The 24,677-nt window shown below is 42.1% G+C and overlaps 1 protein-coding gene across 6 annotated transcripts in view; it reads right to left on the bottom strand.

The window, feature by feature from the left end:
* zgc:158766 (uncharacterized protein LOC100009641 homolog) overlaps nt 1-24,677 on the bottom strand; it is a 172,565-nt gene that overhangs the window by 52,262 nt on the left and 95,626 nt on the right. For 5 of the 6 annotated variants that reach the window (XM_060849950.1, XM_060849949.1, XM_060849946.1 and 2 more), the window contains 3 exons: nt 15,683-15,901; nt 11,737-11,860; nt 3,902-3,995 (listed from right to left, as the gene is read on the bottom strand). In XM_060849950.1, the coding sequence (XP_060705933.1) occupies nt 3,902-3,995; nt 11,737-11,860; nt 15,683-15,901 (437 nt within the window). The remainder of the gene's footprint in view (nt 1-3,901; nt 3,996-11,736; nt 11,861-15,682; nt 15,902-24,677) is intronic. The other variant, XM_060849947.1, reaches the window with a different exon arrangement.

Raw genomic sequence — 24,677 nt, 5'->3', positions numbered from 1 at the left:
CCTGATGCAATGTGTGAGCCTCATTGTGAGGTGAAGTGTTTACTGGTTGCTGGATTTCCAGTGTGCATTCAGTCTGTTTTGAATATTTAGTTGGATCAGTAGTTTGGATCAACATTCCATATTCAATTGCGGCATTCAAGAGGGCATTTGATTATTTGGAGCGCAGGGTGTGGTGGGAAAGATATGAAACTGGCTCTAAGGAATAGAAGCAGTGAGGCACAACTGGCTGAGTGACCTCTTACTGTGCCATAACATTTCTGTGGATCTACATATTAGGGGGCAGACTGGGTGGGGATGCATATGCATTTGTGCATTCTTTGTTTCCAATCCATGAGTTTTTCTCCAATATCCAGCCAACACACATAATCCTCACAGTGATGAGTATTACACTGTTGAGCCCCCAATCCCTGAGGCCAGCACAAAGCAGGATGGGTTACTGGGGTAAGGAGATGCTCCTTGGATAGTGAAACCCATGAAATGTAAAGTTAAGCAATGTCTACAATCCGGATTCCTAATTTCCCTCCAACTGCCATAATCACCCCCACATTTCCCAGTTGTGGTCACCGAGGTGTGGTCAGGCTAGGTGAACTAACACCGGTGGCATCAGCCTTCCTGCTGCCCACCCATCACCATCCCTCCCATACTGTCCTTATTTGACATGGGGGGAGCTGGCACAGGCTAGCAGCTGGACCTGCTAACTGTGGGGCTGGGAACAGAAATGGAAGCCAATTCCCCACATGGTTCACAAAAAACATGTGCATGGGCACTTTCAGTTCCTCAAGGGCAGCAAGTGGACTCCCAACAAATGAAGAATAATGGGAGGCCCTCTATCATACAGTGATTGGCAACACTATTGATCACAATGATGGAACTGTTGATACAAAAATGGCAATGGTGAGGAACAAGCTGAGGCAAGTCTACCTTTACTTTTCAAAACACCCACAGTTGACAGGCTACAATTCTGGAATGGCAACCTCTCCAGTTCATGGCAAGTGACTACAGTAGTGAGGGAATCCATTAGACACTCCCGTTGCCTTGAGCCTAGCACCATAGTTTATGGTTTTTTTAAGAATTTATTCACGGGATGAGGGCATCACTGGTTAGGTCAGCATTTATTGCCCATCCCTAATTACCCAGAGGGCTGTTAAGGCTCAACCACATTGCTGTGGATCTGGAGTCACATGTAGACCAGACCAGGGAAGGACAGCAGTTTCCTTCCCTAAAAGACATTAATGAACCCGATGCATTTTTCCAACAATCAACAATGGGTTCCTGCTCATCATAGACTCTTAATTCCAGATATGTATTAAATTCAAATTCAACCATCTGCCGTGGTGGGATTTGAACTTGGTTCCCCAGAATGAATACACATTCAGCCATTGCCGTCCCTATGTGAATGCAACTCCAATCAGTGAGGGAATGAGGCCCTAAGTCAGTAATTAAACTTAATTGCCCTCAAATAGTGGCCAGCCAATTCCATCCCCAGCCACCCTAATTCAAAATGGCCAAAAGTCAATATTGTGGCGCTAAATTGTGGCCCATCGCTGTTCAATATGGATAATCAAATTCATTTAAAAATCCCAGGCACAGGAAACAAAGCTGGAACCTTTCAAGTGCGACACACGTTTACTCACTCTGCCATCAGAGGCAGCCCCAGGCCCCAGTTTCCGATGCACAAACAAATTAATCTGGAGAAAAATTAGTCAAGACAAAAATGAGGTCAAGAGCAATAATGGGTCAGCTGCAGAAGAACACACCACAAGATAAACAAATGTGAGCTTGGGCGTAAAAAGTAAAACAGCAATAAATGAACAAGAGGGATAATAAAACCAGACATTACGAACAGAGTTACAGAAATTAATTTTGGTAACAACCTTGGCCTCTCTCCTCTTTCCTTTGTACAACCAGATTCAAACACCAAGTACTAAAAATAATTACTGACAGCCTTGATTGGTTGTTTTGCTGTAAAGTTACTCGATATTATGTAGATGCACATTTGAAAAGCAGCCATGTGGAAAACCCAAGTTCACAATGAGAAGAGCAGTACTTTCAGGTATTTTGATTGAGATGTGCAAGGAACTGTTTTCGATATGTGTTCTTATTTTTAACATACTCGACCAAGTTAAACATCACACAACACCAGGTTTTATTCCAACACGTTTATTTGGAAGTTCTGGCTCTCAGAGCAGTGCTCTTATGGCCCTGCTCCACAACTGCTCCAATGAGGAGCGGCGATCCTAAAGCTGGTGCTTCCAAATAAACCTGTATGACTATTGCCTAGTGTTGTGTGATTTTTAACTTGTCCATCCCAGTCCAACACTGGCTGCTCCATATCATGAACATATTGGTGTCATCCATTTCTGCTGTCATTATACCAGAATAATTTTTCTCTTGATTACTAATCCAAGCCCATGGTTTAGTAGCCCAGTGACATTAACTATTGCGCTCTAGAATGTGGAAAGACAGTCCGACAGGTTTCAGGATGATTCTACGTGTCCATCCTCAATTGGCCAATAACCCAATGGTATTGGTTGATGGTGGTGCCACTAGTAACACAAAGGCCTCAGTTAATGCAAGTTCAAATCTGACCCCAGCAACTGTTGGAAATTCAATTGTAAATCTAGAATTAAAAGGTAGTCACAGTGATGGTAACCATGATAACAATCATCAACTATTTTGAGAACCCATTGCATTCATTAATATGTTTAAAGAAATCTTCCATTTTTATGTGGTTTGGTCTACACGTGAATCCATATCGACAGCAATATGGTTGACTCTAAACTATCCTCTGAAAGAGTTAACCACTCAGTATAGCTCTGAGATTGAGATGTGCAGAAAATGCTAGCATTGACAGCAACATCCACATCCCATTAAAGAATTTTAAAAAAACAAACAAACAATCTATAGGACTAAATAGTCATGAATTGTTTCACATTGTCCAAAAGAGAAGAACCAGAGAGACAGCCTTCACTTGACAAAAACTAGTCTGCAGAAACATTTAGTGAGTAAGTGATCTATCAATAGACTCCTTGGCATGTGATGAAAGCAGATAGCGTTGATTCATTATCGGGATTTCTGTAAGAAATCAATATTTTGTGATTCAGTAATGAATAACTTGAGAGATGTTACATGTTATCTGCTTCGGGGCAACAGGTTACTTTGAGTCAAATGGTGCCCAAATGCTTCCCACCACTGGAATTTGTCTCACCTCCTATCTTGGCCTGTTTTTAATTAATTTGTACAGATTTATCACCATGATTAGTCAACAATTCTATTATTATTGAATTCGCTGACGAGCAAGATGGTCAAAGTCAAACCAGGTGAACTTTTACTGAATTAATTTTTCTGGGTGGCACAGTGGCTGAGTGGTTAGCACTGCTGCCTCACAGCGTCAGGGACCTGGGTTTGGTTCCAACCTCGGGCAACTGTCTGTGTGGAATTTGTACATTCTCCCAGTATCTGTGTGGATTTCCTCTGGGTGCTCCAGTGTCCTCCCACAATCCAAAGATATGCAAGTTGGGTGAATTGGCTGTGTTAAATTACCCAGAGTGTTCAGAGATGTGTAGGGTAGGTGCATCAGGGGTAAATATAGGAGAATGGGTCTGGGTGGGCCATTTTTCAGAGGTTTGCGTGGACTTATTGGGCCGAACTGTAGAGATTCTCCAAGTTTCACATAATTAATTCCATCAAAGAGGAGGTGAGAAATTGGAAATGATTGTAACTTGCTGGCGAATAGGTTATTGTGTAAACAGAATTATTTAAAAATAAAAATCAAAGGAAATTCAGCTGGAAAAACCAGATAGCACTGGCAATTCAACAGAGAGGGATCAGTTACAACTTAAAAGCTGTAAGTAAGGAATGAATGGTAATTTGCACATTCAGATTTTTACTGATGTCTCACCTGCAGTGCAGTAAACGCTCTGAAGAGGGTAAGAGTGGGAGAGCATCTGCGAGCATCCACTAATATCGTCAGTCCAAGCTCACGCACTTCCTTCCTGCAATAAACAGACTACACAATTAGAGGAAGTTAAACTGAGTTTAAATGCAGTCAATTTTAGACTCCAGTCTGTGTGATCTTATTTACTTTATCATAAGCCTTCTTTTGGAGTATTCATATTCAACTGTTATGACCATTTGTGATGGCTGCTGTTTTGTGTCCCACACATGGTGATCTGGAACCATTAAGATTTAGCACTGTACATCCGCCTTTAACACGGAGATACAATTAATAACTATCCTCTTCAAAGAGTAGGCTTGTCCCAAATTAAGAACAATGAACAAAGAACAGTATAGAACAGAAACACATCAAGACAGTGCTGACACACGACACCATTGTAAACTAAAACCTTTTGCCTCTGCACAGTCTGTCTCCCTCTATTCCCTGTCTATTCAGCTATCTGTCAACTTCCCTCTTAAATATTACTATTGTATCTGCCTCCACCATGTCTTCTGGCAGTGCATTCCATGTACTTACCGCCCTCTGTTTAAAAAATCTGCCTCTAACACCTCCTATAAAATTACCTACATTAACCATAAACCTATGTCCCCTAGTTATTGGCATACCTACTCTGGGAAAAAACTCGATTATCCATTCTATCCATGCAATTTTGCAAACTTCTATCAGGTCGCCTCTCGGCCTTTGACATTCAAATGAAAACAAACCAAATTTGTCCAATATCTCCTCATAGCAGATATCCTTCAAGCCAGGCAATATCCTGTTTCAGCGCTCTCTCCAAAGCCTCCACATCCTCAGGTAGTGTGGTGACTAGAACTGTACCCAACAGTCCAAATGTGGCCTAAATGAAGTTCTATGCAGCTGCAAGATAACTTGGCAATATTTGTCCTTTCTGCCCAGACAAATTATGCCTTAGGCCTTCTTGACCACCTTATCCACATGTGTTGCCACTTTCATTGCACTGTGAACACACACCTTAAATGTGGATTAATTGTAGATATTTTCCAAATCAACCCTGTCAGAGATATTATCTCACACTCCTGGAGCAGGTGGCACTTTAACATTGGCCTCCTGGTCCAGAGGTTGGGATTCTACCACTGTGCCACAGCAGCCCTGATTATGTAGTCATTGTCATTATCAACCACAGAGAAGAGGTGATGAGTATTTTAAAAGCATATTTGGCACGTCAGTGGATCTATTTTCCATTGACTTCAAATGGTGTGAAGTGTAAAGTGGGCAGTTGATTTCCACCAAGTGGTAAAAGATAGAATTATCCCCTGCATTTCCAGGCAGAGAGTTATCAATTGCCTTTAATCCTGTTGTGAAAGACTAACTATAGTCTCCCATCAACTAGTCTGAAACTGGGGAGCCAGTTTGGTATTTGCTGGAGAAGATACACATAAGAAGATTAGCTGAAGATGTGGTGGTCAAACCATCTGCATAAAATCAAGCAAGTGTTTCCTGGGTAATGTAATTGGTGGAAGTGTCATTGAATCATGGAAACGGGGCAGTATAAGCCACTAGGTGTACAGAGAAGATATGTTTTATGGTCTTATGTTTTGTTAGCTTAGTCACAGTCACTCAAAGTACACTGAATCATCTACAGAAAGAGGCCATTTAACCAAGTGTGCCTATCTCCCTCAAGCTATCAACTTCTGTTATAATTGACATATATTGTCAATTTTCTTTTGGAATTCATGCTCTACCTGCTTCTAAATAACTCAGCGTGTCAGAACCTGGGGCGCAATGCACTGTAAATGCAAAATATAATGGGGGCCAAAAATCAGATTCACATTGGTTATTGTGAAAGGGAACAGGAACTGGGAGAGTATTTTGTACCTGGTTTGCTGATGTGCCAACATTTCAATCAAACTGCAATAGTGGAGCAGCTCCAAGAGTGGAAGAGAGCAATGGGAAAAGATAGCTTCCAACAAAATGCCAGCATCTACATAAGTGAGTTAGGCTAATGGCAAATTTCAGAGCAAGGAAAGTTGACTAATATAACTAATGTCTAAGACAAAGCATTTGAAAACAGAAAAGCTGATTGTTTATTCACTGCTTCTACTAAAGGTAAGAACTGTGATGACAATACACAGAAACCAAATAAAAGTCACTGCAGAACTTGCTGCATACTTGCAACCAAGTTCTACTCTACTTTGATACACAGGGTATTTCTCACAATGATCCGGGCTCATGATCTGTAGTTGTTAAGGAAGCCATAAAGCAGATTGATGGAATCATGATATCAACTTACCATATATTAATACCCACCAGCCCAGGGCGGCACGGTGGCACAGTGGTTAGCACTGCTGCCTCACAGTGCCTGTAGACCCGGGTTCAATTCCCGACTCAGGCGACTGACTGTGTGGAGTTTGCACGTTCTCCCTGTGTCTGCGTGGGTTTCCTCCGGGTGCTCCGGTTTCCTCCCACAGTCCAAAGATGTGCCAATTCAGGTGAATTGGCCAAGCTAAATTGCCCGTAGTGTTAGGTAAGGGGTAAATGTAGGGGTATGGGTGGGTTGCGCTTTGGCGGGTCGGTGTGGACTTGTTGGGCCGAAGGGCCTGTTTCCACACTAAGTCTAATCTAATCTAATTACCCATTAATCTCTCAAAAGCTGAAAAATCAAATGTTATTTTCATTACATTTTGGGTCATATTTTTATAGTTATATCTATTTATTATGAGGTTTTAGAATATGATAACTGAAGGTGTCAAGTTTTATTTTTCTGAAATACGATGAGTGGATTGATTTTTAGTGTTGTTCTCAGGACACAGGTGATGATGCCAACACTGAAATTCTTAGCCATCCTTCATTGGTCCCAGTGTATCGCAGCACTGATGTTAATGGAGAACAAGGGAGAGAGGAGGGACAAATGCAATTAAAAATCCATCTCTCAACATATGAATGTGAAGCCTGGACATCATGTGCGTGTCAGTAGTTAGTTGTGCAAGAGGAAGTTTAGCAGGCAGAATGATACCCCAGCCATTCAAGCTAGTTACAGGAAAGGGTTACCAGGAGTGGATCATAATCCTCCTCCTTCACCTGAAAATGGCTTTAAATTTAGTTCTTGCATCAACTCCATTATCTTCACTGGGCAGGAGGTCACCATGGTCTCCTCACTCAGACTAAGAGTTAAAATTATGGTCTGGTCCTAATGACCACACCAAACTCTGACCTGAACATTATAAGAAGGATCTCATTGTCTTGAGGCAGACATCCTTGCTAGCTGCTCAGGATAGAAGGTTAAGATAGAAACATAGAAAATAAGAGTAGGCTATTCGGCCCTTTGAACCTGCTCCACCATTCTACATGATCTTGTGATCATCCAACTCAACACGCTGTTCCCACTTTCTCTCCATACCTTTTGTTCCCTTTAGCTCTACTTCTTGAAAATAGTTGAACATAGCAGAAATGGTGCAGTGTGCTAGTGGGTAATTTAATTCCCTACCAATCTGGTTTTGGATCCTTAAGAACTAACCACTTGCTTCATTTTATGAATCAACACTGAATTTATTTACTTCAATGCAAATTTGCAAACTGTCTAACAGACCTCTGGGCTCAAAGAGTAAAAGCTATTATAGATAATGTCTTTTACAAAATAATGTTGGTCAATTCAGTTAGTAATTAAGTTTTCTCTAAAGAAAGAAATAATGCTTCATTTCCCACTCTTAGGAAGGGCCGCATATTCAGGATCTCTAAGATTTCCTTCTTTCTCCTTTTTTGGCAATTTCAGGAAATCCTAAAGTATTTTACATTTTTTGAACTGTAGTTACTGGTGTAATGTAAGAGAGACAGCAGCCAATTTGCAAGCAAGTTAAACTGAACATCAAACCATTGTGTCCGTTCTATTACGAACTTTATACTTTTTGGAAATCTTCCCTTTACTGTCTTCAAACCCATGGTTCTCCAACCCCAAATACATTATTTTTACCTACTTCTGGAGATCCAGAAACAATATTTCTCTGCTCACTCAACTGTTTCAGCCTGTTGCTGCCTCTCAGGAGCTATTTCTTTCTATCTCAACTTAATTTTTATCTCCTCTTGTCCAAGTCTGTCTGACCACTGGCCATGAATTTTCTGATGCCCTACACCTGGATTGGCCATGCTAAATTGTCCATTATGTGCAGGCTAGGGAAATGCAGGAATTGGGTGGGATACTCTTCAGAGGGATTTGTCTAGGCTTATTAGGCCATATGGATTCCATATCCCTTTGCCCATTCTCTTGCTCAAAAACTCTTACACTTTCATTTCCCTTTAGCTCTGAGGAAAGGCATCGACTTAAAGCATTAACATTGCTTTCACTACACAGATGTGCGTGATTTTTCCAGCTTTATTTGCCTCTATTTCAGAACTCCAGCATCAGTGGTGCCTTGCACCACAAGAATAGTGACCTGGAATCTTTATCAATCACCTTTCAGAGATCAAATGTGGTCTCAGTTTGATATTTCATTCAAAAGGCAACACACCTGATTGCACTCTTCAGAACAGCATTTAAGCACAGATTACGTGCGCTACAAGTCATCCTGACTGAAAAGAAATAAAGAAATGAAAAGAGCTCTTTGTGTTCCATGTACTTTCCCTCAGTCTGCATAAAAATATCTGACTGACTGCACACATCCTGAAAAGACTGTGCCAAGTTTTGTAGGAAAATCTTATTCTATCTCAGAGCATGTTTGCAAAGGCTATAAAAAAATCCACACAGATATGTTTTTGTTTGAGGGCCTTTGCTAAAAGAACTGAATCAATGATATCCATCTCTGTGTGATTAATGGACGTGTATTGGTTCTTTCTTCTTCGTTGCTGTTCTCAGGTTGAACTTTGTTCTGTATGAGCACAGAAATACCTCTGCCCCTCTGCACTTTGAGGTTATTTCCCAGGCAAAGAAATCTCTAAATGGATGAAATACTAGCTGTAAAGAATAGCTGCAGGTTAAATCTGCAGTATGTTTTGTTTTCAGATTTACAATACTCATGACCACTTAATACATTTTCTAGAATGTGGGCATCATGGATAGGAAGTGGCACGGTGCCTCACAGCACCAGGAATCCGGGTTCAAATTCAGCCTCAGGCGACTGTCTGTGTGGAGTTTGCACATTCTCCCAGTGTCTGCATGGGCTTCCTCCAGGTACTCTGGTTTCCTCCCACAAAGATAAGACGATTAGGTGAATTAGCCATACTAAACTGCACAAAGTGTGCAGGGTAGGTGGGTTAGCCATGGGAAATGCCGGGTTTCAAGGATCGGGTAGGGGAAGGGTCTGGGTTGGATGCTCTTCGGATGATCGGTGTGCACTTGATGGGCTGAATAGCCTGCTTCCAGCTGTAGAGATTCTGCGATAGGGCCACTGCTTATTGTATATCCTTAATTGTCTTTGAAAAAGTAGCAATGGATCTTCTCCCTGCAGTGTTGTGTGGCAGTAATGCTTCCGCTACGGTTGTCAGAAGGGAGGTTTCAAAATTTGGATCTAACAACAATGGATAATTGACCATAAATGAAATAGTTTGTAGCTTAGAGGTCTACAATTTGGAGGTGATAGTGTTCTTATATGCCCTGAATTTCCAGGCAATGGAGTAGAAAGTACTGAATTGAGCCATTATTTTAAAGAGAAGCAGTGGAAACAGGTCTGGCCAATATTCCTCAGTCGTCATTAAGACAGAGATCATGAGAGCTTCTTCTGTACAAATGAGCTGTACTCTGAAGTACACATTATAGGCCCTCAAGTGAACTAACTTATTTCTGCAATTGTGAAAGGAAGAGTTAGATTTTCTGAATGCTGATTAGCCCTCCACACAGTTGCCCTAGGGTGGAATCAAACATGGGTCCCTAGTGCTGTGAGCGAGCAGTGCTAACCACTAAACCACCATGTCACCCGGGAGGAAAAGTAGAAGAGAAGACCTGTGATAAGTTTCGGGATCAAGGGGAAAAGGTTTCATTACACAAGAGCCAAAATCAGTGGTAATTGAATATAGGGCAAATGTTCTCAGAGGTGTGAATTGCAGCATGGAAATTTCAAAAAGATTCAAATAATTTGGAGAGTATTTACTGTGATGCTTCCCAAAAATCAAGATGGCCCACCAAAAGCTTTATTGTCCAGCAGACTAGTAATTTCTCTCCCTCTTGGTCTTCACACATTTTGTCTTTGTTTTGATTGTTTTCTGAAGTCACAGATGTTTCCTACATGACCACTTGGAACAAGCCAAAAAACATTATTGGTTGAACGAGCCAATGCACCTGTATTTCTTCTGCTCTGATGATTCGAACATCCTATTATTATTATTATTGTGTTCGCTGTTGTTAGGGACTTAGTCTGGTTCAAGCTTGCAGTTTTGTCACTGATGTTTGGAATAACATAACAGATAATTTCTAGAGTACAGAGCCTCTTCACTGATTTGGCTTCATCCATTTAACTCTACATATTTTCTACTCAACCTGTTCAGAGATGTTATTACACAGCGCTGAAGCAGATAGGACTTGTACCTAGTCCTCCTAGCTAAGGGGTAAGGACACTGCCACAATGTCACAAGAGCAGTCTCCAAATAATCCTGTGCAGAGGTGATACAGGGAGACGGTTGAAGAAGTCTTTCCTCACAAAGAGAGGAAATATCAAAATACACCAGAGACCATCCTTAGCCGAGTTGAGCTGACTGCCGAGAACTCTTACTCAGCTAGTTCCCTGATGAAGGGCTTATACCCGAAACATCAAACAGCTGTGCATTTCCAGCACCACACTTTTCCTCTCTAATTCTTCAACATCTGCAGTCCTCAGTTCCTCTTCGCTCCCTGTCAGGACAGTCTTAAGCTGAAACCTGTAACATCACAAAGCCAGCACAAATCGACAGTCTGTATATCAGAGTGGTAGTTCTTATTAGGAGCTTCTGACAATGGAATTGTCTTGTTAGTCCTTACAAATATAATGACCATCATTTAACAAGCATAACGTTCTGGGGGAGGCTTGTTGTCTTTGAGGGGTGATTACAGCTTGCGCTACTAGCTTTGTCAGTAGTAACAAGCTGTTGAATCATAAAGACCAGAAGCTCCAAAGGCAATTTCCAACCAATGCCTCCATTAGGCGATCACATCCTACAAGGTAGTAAGAGCAATGCAATTTGTCACAGTGTCTATGGAGGGTGCATGTTGCCTGGATTCACATGACAGATCATTATCTAATAGTTTCTGTTGGAAAATGCTTAAAAGTGGAAAATGGCAGCGATAAGTGATGACCTTCTCAGTTGAATAAACATCATTAAATGTTGCCTTGGTGCACAATATGATAAATGATCATTTGAGTATGACAATGTCTGACCATAATTGAACTCCATGAAATACTTGCCGATGAGTAATATCAGAAAAACATGTAAATTAAATATTTTCAAAACTGTGTTGGACAGCTGATTAACAATAGCAAGGTTTATGGTGGGACACATTGTTACAAACGCGATAGGCCGATGCAATAATTCACTTCTAGAAGCACACTTAATTGAGGAAATTATAACCTTTTAAAATGATACATTAGTATAGCATATTGAAAGAAGCTTTGCACTGAATTAGCTGTAACAAACATGAGCTGGAATATTGAAGCTGACACGGAGTGCCTGAGAATAAAAAGCCCAATGTCCATTAGCTGAGTGAAAATGATCACCAAAATGTTTGATGAAATGTCAGTGGTTTGAATAGACAGGATACAGACTTTTAATAAAGAATGTAGAATTAACCAGAGACAGGGCAAAATCTTACCAAAATATCAAATAAACCAGACATTTCAATAAATCTATAGTTTGCATACCTTGGAATGGTGTAGTAGTACAGCAGTATATGGGTCAGCTCTGTGCTGGGCCAGTTTTGGCTCATCCATATTACATTGTGTAAACAGATCTGGATCACAGCTCGATTAGCTTTGTCTCTGTTCCCTGGAGGGCAAATTACAAGTAACTAAATTGTGAAATAATCCTTCTCCACATATCTTTTGCAAAATATATTCATTCCTGACCAAAACATTCAAATTTCATAGAATCAGAATCAGTGCAGAAAGAGGCTATTTGGCCCATTGAGTCTGCATCAACCTTCCTAAGAACACCCCAACCAGACCCATTTCCCCCACCAACCACATCCCCATAGCCATGGGACTTTTAACCATGGCTAACCCACCTACAGACAGGAAATGCTCCAAAGTGTAGTCCAGAGAGGTCAGCAAAAGACATTGATGAAGAAAAGGAAAGTAATGTTGAACTGTGCAAGGAGAGAGGTGGAAAACGGACTAACAATTAATTGAAATTATAGAACTTGAGAAGACTTTTAATGGTGGACAGAAAAAAGGGGAGGCAGTGAAGTTAAGGGAGAAACTTCTAGAGTGTGGATTCTGGCAACTGAAGGCACAGACAGCAATAACAGAGAGGAGGGTGAAGATGCATCAAATTCCCCAGTTGAAGAATGGAAGATTTTATTATTTTCTAGTACTCCCTCAAAGTAAAGGGGACACTTGTCAAGGAGTTCATTCTGTGGCAAGGACCCGCATGGGTTTGCCAGCAATTTCTGTTTTTGTTTCAGGTTTCCAACAGCTGCAGTTCTTTGTTAAGAAGATGTAATTATTCGAGTTGATAAAAGTGAGCCAAATGTAATAGACACTGATTTTAAAAATGTACTGGATAAGGCTCCACAGAAAAAGTTAATACACAAAATAATGGCTCACAAATTTGGGAGCAATCCATTAGCCTGAAAAGAGGATTCATTGACAAACTATAAGCAGCAAATAGGGCTAACAGGGCATTCTCAAGTTGGAATATAGACTGAGACGTGAGCTATTCACAGCGTATTTTAATGATTTAGACAAGGAAACCAAGAACTATGCATTAATATTTGATGATACAAGCAATATGGAATAAAATACAGGATAAAAGAAATGGATGCAAGTTTGCCAGCACACAATGTAATGTGGGATAGGGTATGGTTATTCAACTCATTTAATAGGAAGAGAAAAGCAATTTACATAATGTGCATAACATGATGTAGGGTATGATTATTCAATTTATTTCATATGAATAGTAAAGCAATTTTTAAACAAAAATGAATCTTTTAAATAATGTTCAGAGTGACTTGAGTGCAATTGTACAAGGAACATAAAGTTATCATGCTGATAGTTAGCAATTAAGAAGGTATATGGCATGTTGACCTTTGTTGAAAATGACCTTGAGTACAACATTAAGGAAGTATTCATGATAATAATTATAAAGCACTTTGGTGAGACCACATCAAATGTATTGTATGGAATTCTAATCGCCATACTGATATATTTGTACCATAAGCAGTACAATCAACATGTGAATATACAAATTAGACGCAGAATAGGCCATTCATCCCTTCAAACCTGCTCCTCTATTCAATAAGATCAGGGCTTCTTTTTGGTTTATTTATCTTGTGTTCTGAATTCTGCATTCTTATCTATCCTCAATAATCTAGGAGACTAACAGGGTAAACACTGAGAAATTGTCACCACTGGCTGAAGAATCTAGAACTGGGACCACAGGTCTACAGAGTGTCAATTATTTAGGACTTTGAAGAGGAGAAATTTCTTCATGCTTGCCTTCAATGATCAGAACATTGAGTAAAGGAACCTGGACATCATATTGCAGCTGTACAAGACATTGGTGAGGCCACTTTTGAACTACTTCATACAATTCTAGTTGCCCTTCTATAGGAAGGATGCTGTTAAAACATTCGAGGGTGCAAATAAGATTTACAAGGATGTTGCTGGGACTGGAGGGTTTGAGCTTTTGGAAGAGGCTGAATCGGTTGGGACTTTATTCCCTGGAGTAGAGGCGGAGAGGTGACCATATAGAGGTTTATAAAATTATTAGTGACATGGATATGGTGATATCCTAAGTGTAAAACTGGAGGGAATAGGTTTAAGGTAACAGGGGCAAGATTTTAAAAGAACCTGAGGGGTAACTTTCTTATACAGGGGGTGATGCAGGTATGGAATGAGCTGCCAGAGGAAGTGGTCGAGGTGATTACAATTATAACATTTAAAAGGCACTTAGGTGGGTATAGAATAAGAAGGGATTTAGAGGGATATGGGCCAAAATGCTGTCAAATGGGAATAGATCAGATTGGGATGACTGGTCAGCATGGGTGAGTTGGACCAAAGGGTCTGTTTTCCATGCTGTATGACTCTATGATTCTCTAAATGACTTTGAATCTCTGGGATCTCATGAATGCACCATCACTGAAGCTACTTAAGTCTGAAATAAACAGTTCTTTGGTCTCCCAGGAAATGAAGAAACACATTGAGCTGGAAGGAAAGTGATGTGGAGACTTGCTCATTTTGAATGGTCTAACAAACAAGGGAGTCTATATAGCCTAATCTTACACCTACATCTTCTGTTCTCATACACTACTAGTGATAGCATTCCTCCAGTACCCCACCAGAGTAGTCCATATACCAGAGACAATAGCAGGTTATTCAAGTGTGCATCATGGTAAACACAATCCTTCTTCCAGAGTCTACACGCTTGCTGGCTTGATGATGGGTAGCACGGTGGCTCAGTAGTTAGCACTTTTACCTCACAGCACCAGGGTCCTGGGTTCAATTCTAGCCTCAAGTGATGGTCTGTGCAGAGTTTGCATGTTTTCTCCATATTTGCGTGGGTTTCCTCTGGGTACTCCAGTTTCCACCCACAGTCTAAAGGTTGTGCAGGTTAGGTGGATTGGCCATGAGAAATGCAGGGTTACAGGAATAAGGTAGGGGCTGGGTCTGGGTGGGATGTTCTTCAGAGGTTCAGTTTGGACTTGACGGGCTGAATAACCTGCTCCCACACTGTAGGGATTCTAAGGAAGCATTTTTGCTGTGTTTATGCAACTGGGTTACGGTTTGAAATGCCTGAGAGTTATGAAAGCATAGTTAACAATACAATTTGAAAATCAATTGGTTAAATATTTCAAAAGGAAAAAGCTGTGATCCTAAGGTTAGAGAGAAGTGAATGATAACAATCGGATTGCTCTTTCAAAGAACCAGCACAGGCAGGTTCACCAAATGGCCTCCTGCTGTACTGTACAGACTAGACGTTAGGACAGAGGTGTGGTGCTCTGTGCAGGTGGAGGGCTGTTGTTAAGTAGGGAAAGGTATTCTGTGGAATTAAACTGCAGTAACCTCCTGGAAGCTTCATTGACATGGATATCTAAATGGCCAATTCACTTCCCTTAAATGGGCATCACTCTATCCTCATTTCACCACCATTTTAACCAAAGTTGTGTAGGGTCAAGGTGGGATGAGTTCCTTCTCCAGATTCTTTGCAGTTTAACCTCTGACATGGCTGCATTAAATGTGCCCTTTATGGAGAAGTTAAGATTCAGCTTTAGAATTTTAAATGCCTAAATGTTCATTGCGGACGTGAACTAATGTCAACTTTTCTGATTCTAGGCCAGGTGCTTACGTTAGAGACTTTCCTGATAATTACAAGTATCCATCCCTCACTGATGTTTGGCCTTAGCAATCCAGGGAGTTTGGAACATATTTTGGAGTTACACAGTGGCTCGTTTTATTCATCCTGAATGCTCACTATGATACCGTCCAAGGTTTCATACTGATGTGTTGGCCCAGAATCAAACCTACTGATAATTTAGCTAAAACCGCCAGAGCGGTTCATCTTGCTCTTCTCAATTCACCCACCACCCCTCCATACTGCTTGTTCTCTTTGTTTTGTCCAAATCCGTTTTCTTTTGGAGAGCACACCAACCTGGTAACTGGGCGACTCCCGATTGCAGTAAGTTCACATTGACCTCCGCGGCCTTTGTTGGAAGGCTGTTGCAGGCTTGGGTGGAGCCCTGGGCCTGCGCTGAGGCTGGAGGGCAAGGTGCTGGAGGAGGAATCTCTGCGGCTTCCCACGTATTGTTTAAAACTGCTTGGCAGCTGCTCCTCCTCTGCATCTCAACCACACAACTCTGGGAGGAACCTGCTAAAAACAAAATCAGTCCCATTAAAATAACATCACAACACTCAGAGACTCCACCAATGAAAGACTTGCAACTCAACCAAAATAAAGCATCAGAAATTCGCAGAGCAATTTTTCCTGGTATTTGGTGTGAAACTGAAATCCTAAAACATGAAAGCAGATAAGCCACTGGGCAAAATGCCCACAACGTGAAGGTTCTCATTCTCTACATGGGTTCTCTGCTTTCTCTGCCCACGCTCGCGACCCTTGGCAACACAACATATCTGAAAAGGCGATGAGAGATTGGAGAAAAACATGTTGCTGCTTCGTAGGATTCATGTGAAATGAAACGCAGTTCCAAATAACGTCACGCACAGCAAAAGGCGACAATTGGTTGGCCTTTGCTGCTTAAACATGTGGCATTTTGTTTCAGAAATGCAAAGCCCAGATGTGATTAGGATCAGTGATGCTTCTGTTTCTTCAATCATTCTAGAAGCATCTATTCTTGTCTTGAGTACATCCGAAACTCTGCTGCCTGCACCAAGCCCGAGTCACTCATCACTCCTGTGCTCCCAGTCCAACAAAGTCCCAATTTAAAAATTCTCACCCTTGCTTTTAATTTCTCCACAGCCTCAACGCTTCACTACAGACATAATCTCCTGGAATCTCGTACTTCTGCAATTCTTGCCTTGAATTTTAATTGATCCAGCATTGGTGCCGGACCTTCAACGGCCCTCAGGTCTGGACTTAATTCTTTTAACTTTTCTATCTTTCTGTCTTTAAGGAGCTCCCTAAAACCTGCATTTTGACCAAGCCTAGAATGTGGCTCAGTGAAAATTCTTGTCCAACTATGCTCCTGTGAAGTGCTTTGGGATAGTTTATTATATTAAAGGCACTATAAAAATGCAAATTGTTGTTGGTACTGTACTTGAAGACAATATTAACGCGCAAAGTTATACAACAGCTCCTGGATGGATTGAAGCTGAAAAGGAGAGCATTGCATAGTGTTTGACATATTAAATAGAAAGGTACAGTCTTGTTTTAATCAATGATTGGAAGTGAGACAAATTACAGGATGAATTGAAACCTTATCAGAATTGACATATTCCACTCCCCTGCCATGTCAATGCCGGCGTTTGAAGTGGATCGAATTGATTGATGTAAACATTGGGCAGAATTTTTTTCATTTTTAAAGTGTCTCGTCCAGTGAGTGTCATGTCACTCGGTCCACCATAGGCTCAGAGCATCAGCTCTCACACAGTTGTCTGCTCCTCACCTCACTGACGACAATGCAGCCACACACTTCCTCAGGGAAAGGCGCAGCCGGAAAGGAAGAAGTCCTGGGACGGTACCCTTTCAGGCTGCCGTGACCATAGTTAAAGGCCAACTACACATCACTTACACAGTCATAGAGCTGGGCAGCATGGAAACTGACCCTTCAGTCCAACTCGTCCATGCTGACCAGATATCGCAAGTAAATCTGGCCCCATTTGACAGCATTTGGGTCACCCTTTAGGCAATACAAAACAGGAACCACGCTTCACGTTGTGGTAATCAAGAATCTACATTCAGAACATGGCCCAGAGGGAAGGAAAGCTTACTCCCTATTGTGCAAATGGGGACTTGAATGTCTTGTTGGACAGGGTGGTGGTGAAGGGGGTAGTCCTTTTTCCAGCTGGCCACTACAGGAGGCCATCTTTACTCATTCATGTGATGGGACGTCACTGGTTAGGCCAGCATTTATTGCCCATACATAATTGCCCAGAGGGCAGGTAAGAGTCAACCACATTGCTGAGGGTCTGGAATTACATGTAGGCCAGACCAGGTAAGGATGGTAGTTTCCTTCCCCAAAGGGCATTACTGAACCAGATGGGTTTTCCTGACAATTGACTCATAAGACATAGGAGTGGAAGAAAGGCCATTTGGCCCATCGAGTCCACTCCGCCACTTAATCATGGCTGATGGGCGTTTCAAATCCACTTAACCCACACTCTCCTTATAGCCCTCAATTCCTTGCGAGATCAAGAATTTATCAATCTCTGCCTTGAAGACTCATGGTCATCATTAGACTCTAAATTCCACATTTTTTTTTGTTGAATTCAAATTCCACCATCTGCAGTGGCAGGATTCGAACCCAGGTCCCCAGAACATGACCTGGGTCTTTGGATTAACTGTCCAGCAATTATATCACTAGGCCATTGCCTCTCCAAATAACCACACTCCTATACTAAGTCCATGTGGACACACATCACAGCTGAGGTTAGTGTTATTCTCCAGGTGAAGTGGAACGGCTAGCACTGTAGAAAGAAGTCAATGATCTATTGTGCTGTGCAAGGTCTAGTGCCACCATCTCCTCTCTGCCACCAATTTGGAATCCATGCTTGCCACTGATTGGAAATTTTGTTTCAGGTTATGGCAAAATCTCAGAAAGACTAATTATCAGGTTGTATTCAATTAGCTGATCTTGCCCCAAGCAGTAGTGCAGTGCTACAATGGGTTTGAATCCAAATGAGCTTGAGAACACAATATGTCCTAAATATTACACAGTGGCTTCAGTTGGGAAGTAGGACAAGATTGGCTGGGACAAGATCAAGTCCAGTTAATGTGAGGAAAAGGAAGCCTGCATCACCACAGAAAACTTTGAAATGCAGTCACTGCAGCTGTGTTGGAAAATATAACTACAACATAAAAATGAGGTAAATGGTCAGATGACTTGTTTCCTGGTATGATTAGTTGACAGCCAGATATGAACAAGGGAGCAACTTATGTCCCCCCTGTTCATCAAACACACAGGGGCAGCACAGTAGCTCAGTGGTTAGCACAGTTGACTCACAGCGTCAGGTATCTGGGTTCGATTCCAGCCTTGGGTGACTGTCTGTGTGACATTTGCGCATTCTCCCATTGTCTGAATGGGTCTCCTCCGGGTGCAGGTTAGGTGAATTGGCCATGCTAATTTGCCCAGAGTGTACAGGATGTATAGGTTAGGTTCATTAATTAGGGGTAAATGTAGAGCAATAGGGGAATGGGTCTGGGTAGGTTACTTTTTGGAGATTCAGTGTGGACTTGCTAGGCCAAAGGACCTGTTTCCACACTGTTGGGATTCTAAAAAAGAAATTAATTGTCTGGGGAGGCATGCTTCAAAGTCTAGCAGGTTTTCTTGCTGTTATCTTACCAAACTCACCTAATTAATTACCTTGCCCTCCTATAGTGCCCCTCAAGATGATTCCTGTTCCCATGACAACTTACCACTCAGCCAATATCCCAGAATTCAACTGTGTGCTTTGCACCTGAGCCATCTTTAAAAGCCTTTTGGACAGCCATTGTCAGTATGCAGTGGACTGTTCCTGACATTTGCCCTGGACACAGCAGACAGTGATGACGCAGTGTACTGATTTATGGCCAGAGACCCAGAGTGGCACGGTGGCACAGTGGTTAGCACTGCTGCCTCACAGCGCCAGAGACCCGGGTTCAATTCCCGACTCAGGCGACTGATTGTGTGGAGTTTGCACGTTCTCCCCGTGTCTGCGTGGGTTTCCTCCAGGTGCTCCGGTTTCGTCCCACAGTCCAAAGATGTGCAGGTCAGATGGATTGACCATGCTAAATTGCCCATAGTGTTAGGTAAAGGGGTAAATGTAGGGGTATGGGTGGGTTGCGCTTCAGCGGGTCGGTGTGGACTTGCTGGGCCGAAGGGCCTGTTTCCACACTGTAAGTAATCTAATCTAATCTAGCTCCTGCTGGACAGTAGGCAGCAGATCCAAAAGTTCCTCTTCACCGAAAAACAGCAACGGAAGCCATGACTTCAGAACTTGGCAGCCTGGTTGTCATTTCCATCAATAAAGACTCAACCACCTGGAGGAATGCAGGTGTAGCAAGAATATCAACCACCTTCTCCACTTCACCTTCTCTCTGATACATCACACTCGCTTTACCTTTGCTACTGTATTCACCTCCCAAATGTTCATGTACATCCCTCAATACTGCCTGCCAGCATCTTTCCTCCCCTCTCTAACATCTACCTCAAACCTCAACACCATTAGCCTAGCATGCCCTCTGCACTGAATACTCACTTGCTTGTCACACTTGGGATGGGGATGGCCTAGTGGTATTCACACTAGACTATTAATCCATAACCTTGGCTAATGTATTGGGGTCTTGGATTAGAATGCCACCATGGCACATGACTTGGCCATAGAAATGGCAAATGTGAGTTAATGCATTTTGGGAGACCTAATGTAGGAGGGAAATATACAGAACCCTTAGTAGCAACAACAAAGAGGGATTTAGGTGCAAATGGCTCAGTTCCCCAAAAGTGGCAACACAAGCGTATAAAGTGGTCAAGAAGGCATTTAACACACTTGACTTCATCAGTTGTAGCAGGGAATTGGCAAGTCCACTAATTTTCAACATTTATATAAATGATTTGGATGTGAACATAGGAGGTATAGTTGGCTTTTATTGGTAGAGGAATTGAGTTCCAGTGTCCTGAGGTCATGTTGCAGTTGTATATGACTCTGGTGCGGCCGCATCTGGAGTATTGTGTGCAGTTTTGGTCACCATACTATAGGAAGGATGTGGAGGCACTGGAACGGGTGCAGAGGAGGTTTACCAGGATGTTGCCTGGTATGGCAGGAAGATCGTAGGGAAAGGCTGAGCCCTTGGAGCTGTTTTCATTGGAGAAAAGAAGGTTTAGGGGTGACTTGATAGAGGTGTACAAGATGATTAGGGGTTTAGATAGGGTTAACCATGAGAACCTTTTTCTACTTATGGAGTCAGCTATTACGAGGGTGCATAGCTTTAAATTAAGGGGTGGTAGATATAGGACAGATGTTAGGGTTAGATTCTTTTCTCAGCGAGTCATGAGTTCATGGAATGCCCTGCCAGTAGCAGTGGCGGACCCTCCCTCTTTATGGGCATTTCAACGGGCATTGGATAGGCATATGGAGGATAGTGGGCTAGTGTAGGTTAGGTGGGCTTGGATCGGCGCAGCACCGAGGGCCAAAGGGCCTGTACTGCGCTGTATTTTTCTATGTTCTATGTTCTAAGTTTGAAGATGACACAAACATTGGAGGTGTAGTGGATAGCGAAGGAGGTTACCTCAGAACATAATGGGATCTTGATCAGATGGAGATTAATTTAGATAAATGCACGGTGCTGCCTTTTGGAAAGGCAAATCAGGGCAGGACTTATACACTTAATGGTAAGGTCCTGGGAACTGTTGCTGAACAAAGAGACCTTGGAGTGCATGTTCATAGTTCCTTGAAAGTGGAATCACAGGTAGATAGGATAGTGAAGGCGGCATTTGGTGCTTTCCTTTACTGGTCATTGCATTGAGTACAGGAGTTGGGAGGTCATGTTGCAGCTGTACAGGACATTGGTTAGGCCACTTTAAGAATATTGCGTGCAATTCTGGTCTCCTTCCTAATGGAAGGATGTTGTGAAATTTGAAAGGATTCAGAAAAGATTTACAAGGATATTGCCAGGGTTGGAGGATTTGAGGTACATGGAGAGGCTGAATAGGCTGGGGCTGTTTTCCCTGGAGCATCAGAGGCTGAGGGGTGACCTTACAGAGATTTATAAAATCGTGAGGGGCATGGATAGGATAAATAGACAAGGTATTTTCCCTGGGGTGGAGGAATCCAAAACTAGAGGGGGCATAGGTTTAAGATGAGAGGGGAATGATATAAAGGGGACCTAGGAGGCAACTTTTTCACGCAGAGGGTGGTGCATGTATGGAATGAGTTGCCAGAGGAAGTGGTGGAGGCTGATACAATTACAGCATTTAAAATGCATCTGGATGGGTATATGAATAGGAAGAGTTTTGAGGGCCAAGTGCTGGCAAATGGAACTAGATTAGGTTAGGATGTCTGGTCGGCATGGCTGAGTTGGACCGAAGGGTCTGTTTCTGTGCTATTTATCTCTATGACTCTAAGTCATGTTGCAGTGGTACTGAAGTTTAGTTAGGCTACGTTTGGAATATTGAGTACAGTTCTGGTTGCCACACCACCAGCAGGATGTGGAGGCTTTGAAGGTACAGAAATGGTTTACCAGGATGGTGCCTGGTTAGGTGTGTTATTAGCTGTGAGGAGAGATTGGACAAACTTAGTTTGTTTTCACTTGAACATCAAAGGATGAGGGGTGGCCTGATAGAAGTTTATAAAATTATGAGAGGCACAGATAGAATAGGTGGTCAGAGTTTGGTCCCCTAGGTAGAAATTTCAATTACTGGGGGTCATGGGTTAAAGTAAAGTGGATAAGTTTAAAAGAGATGTGAGAGTCGATGTTTTTTTTCAACTCAAAGGTGGTGAGTGCCTGGAATGTACTGGCAGATGAGGTGGTGAAGGTGAATACAATAGCAATACCCTATTAAAGGGGAGTGTTGACAGATACCTGGATAAGCAGGGAATAGAGGGATATGACCTGTGAAGAGGCAGAAGGCTTTTAGTTTAGAAAGGAGTCATATGTCAACACAGTCTTGGTGGGCTCAAAGTCTTATTCCTATGTGAGACTGTTCTTTGAGCATACAGGGTATAGAGTCAAGAGTGTGTTGCTGGAAAAGTACAGCCAGCCAGGCAGCATCCAAGGAGCAGGAGGATCGATGTTTTGAGCATATGCCACAGAGGCAGAAAAGCATCCGTGAGGTGCATTAGCACACCACTTTTATCCAATCTCTGCCCTTTTAACCCACTCCACCTCACCTTTCCAATGATGTATCTCTGCATTCAATGTTTTTATGATGGGAGACTGGGACCAGAATTCCTGTTTAAGATTGTTGGTGTGATTCCAACTTAATTCGTAAAGCATAAAGCCATACACAAATCATTTTCTTGATAAAAATCAAGAAAGCAGCCCACCACCACCTTCTCAAGGGCACCTAGGGATGGAAATAAATGCTGGCCAGCCACTGACACACAAGTCCCATGAGTGAATGAAAACAAAAGGCTGATTTACAGAATGTATGGTTACATAGGTCTATGTTTTACCTAAAGCTGCAGTCACCCAACTTTCCATTGTGGTAAGTACTCTTTAAATAATGCCCGACAACTGTCTATGTTAATATAATTAAGCTGCTATTATCAAATATGATAGTATGATGATCTTTGTTAGAAAATGCAAGAGTTTGACAATCCTTTCTTTGTCAAACAACAAAAACAACGAATAGAATATTTGATACCTCGTTTTGTCAGTTGAGTTGCTGATCTACAAAAGAGACAGAGACCCCTTTTCAATGGATGAGGGATATGGACCAAGAGTAGGCAGGCAAGACTAGTTTAGGTTGGAATTATGTTTGGCATGGACTAGATGGACCAAAGGTCTGCTCTATGACTCTATGAAGAATAATACACCATAGAGAATAACTAAAGATTGAGAAAAGTTCTTAGGCAGACCAAGCTTTTTTCTTGTCACATTCATCCACAGTAAATAACATAGGAAATTACAATATACACAAGAGAATCTGAATGACATGAGTACAACATCAACTCCAAACACACTGCATGGGCAAAAGGAGGTGCTTTGGACCAAGCTGAGTTATGAAAGATCGAGGGTCATTTGGGTTGACTTGGAGCATACTAGGTTGACAAATCAGCAACATTATACAATATCTCAACATAGTAATGGCTACTTAGGCCAGGTATCTGAGAGTGCTGGGTGTGTGTGCAAGTATATCTAAAGCAAAGTCACCCATTTCAAATGAGGAAGGGAATAGAATTGCCAGTATATATAAAAAAACAGAACAATGCGTTGTCACACAGGCATTTAAATTGTGCTGACACATATATTATCTGTTGCATCTCTTGAATAAGCTTAGCATGAGAGATTTCACCTGTCAGAATCCCTTTAATCTGCTGTCACTCTGATGCAGGAAAGTCCTTAAATTGCAAAGATCTGCAGATGTGCAGTTAATGAGTGTAAAAGGGTCCTGACCTTTTATTCTTAAAACCCGAGAAAACAATTTTATTATAAAGGAACAATGGTTGGTCAACTTTAACCTTTGACACTGTCCAACTGACTCGACTCAGTGTTTTTGATGGAATTATGACAAAGGTTAAAATAACAGAGCCATGATTTCTTTGTCATTCTTAACAAGAATGATTGACATTTGGTCAGGGCTAGGTAGACAAAGCAGTTCGTAGTCAGCTCCATCAAGGCAGTACATCACTTCGGAGTCTTTTCCCATTGGAGGTTGGATCTCCCTGCAATCGGATAGATCCTACCAATAGATGCAGAGGCAGCTTGGCTCCAGAGACAGTCTGCTAGACAGAATGCAATGGAGTTGTACGTCCCACTAAATACATTCTCCAGTGTAAATTCCCACAGTCAGTGAAAGTCCTGTAAAGGGGCATCCCCTCAACACAAACAGCCCTAACTGTTGAGGGTTTAATTGATACATTTGCATTTTGATTGTCCTGTAGAAGAGTTAAGCCTAAAACGTCGACTCTCTTGCACCTCAGATTCTGCCTAACCTGCTGTGCTTTCTCTAGTGCCACACTTTATCCACTCGAACTTGATTGACTCTTCCACTCTCCCACCTGTCTCAGCTATACCCACATCTCAGAGCCCCTGTTAGGTCTTTCCCTAGTCCACATACTGTCCCCTTATTAGGACTCAGCTCTCTAAAACCAACTTCTGAATTGGAAGTTTTTCCCAGGAAGGTCGTGTCTCTCATTCCACCACAACAAGATCTGAGATCCAGCCCCTGACATGAGGGTGACATTGGGACTGTGATGCAACTGGGAAAAACCAGCCTGACGAAACCAATTTTACATCTGCCTGGTTTCACAACCCCCCCAACTTCCTCCCC

This window comes from Hemiscyllium ocellatum, chromosome 34 (genome assembly GCF_020745735.1).
Source record: "Hemiscyllium ocellatum isolate sHemOce1 chromosome 34, sHemOce1.pat.X.cur, whole genome shotgun sequence".
Taxonomy (NCBI): Eukaryota; Metazoa; Chordata; class Chondrichthyes; order Orectolobiformes; family Hemiscylliidae; genus Hemiscyllium; species Hemiscyllium ocellatum.
This window is presented reverse-complemented; position numbering and strand designations above follow the sequence as displayed.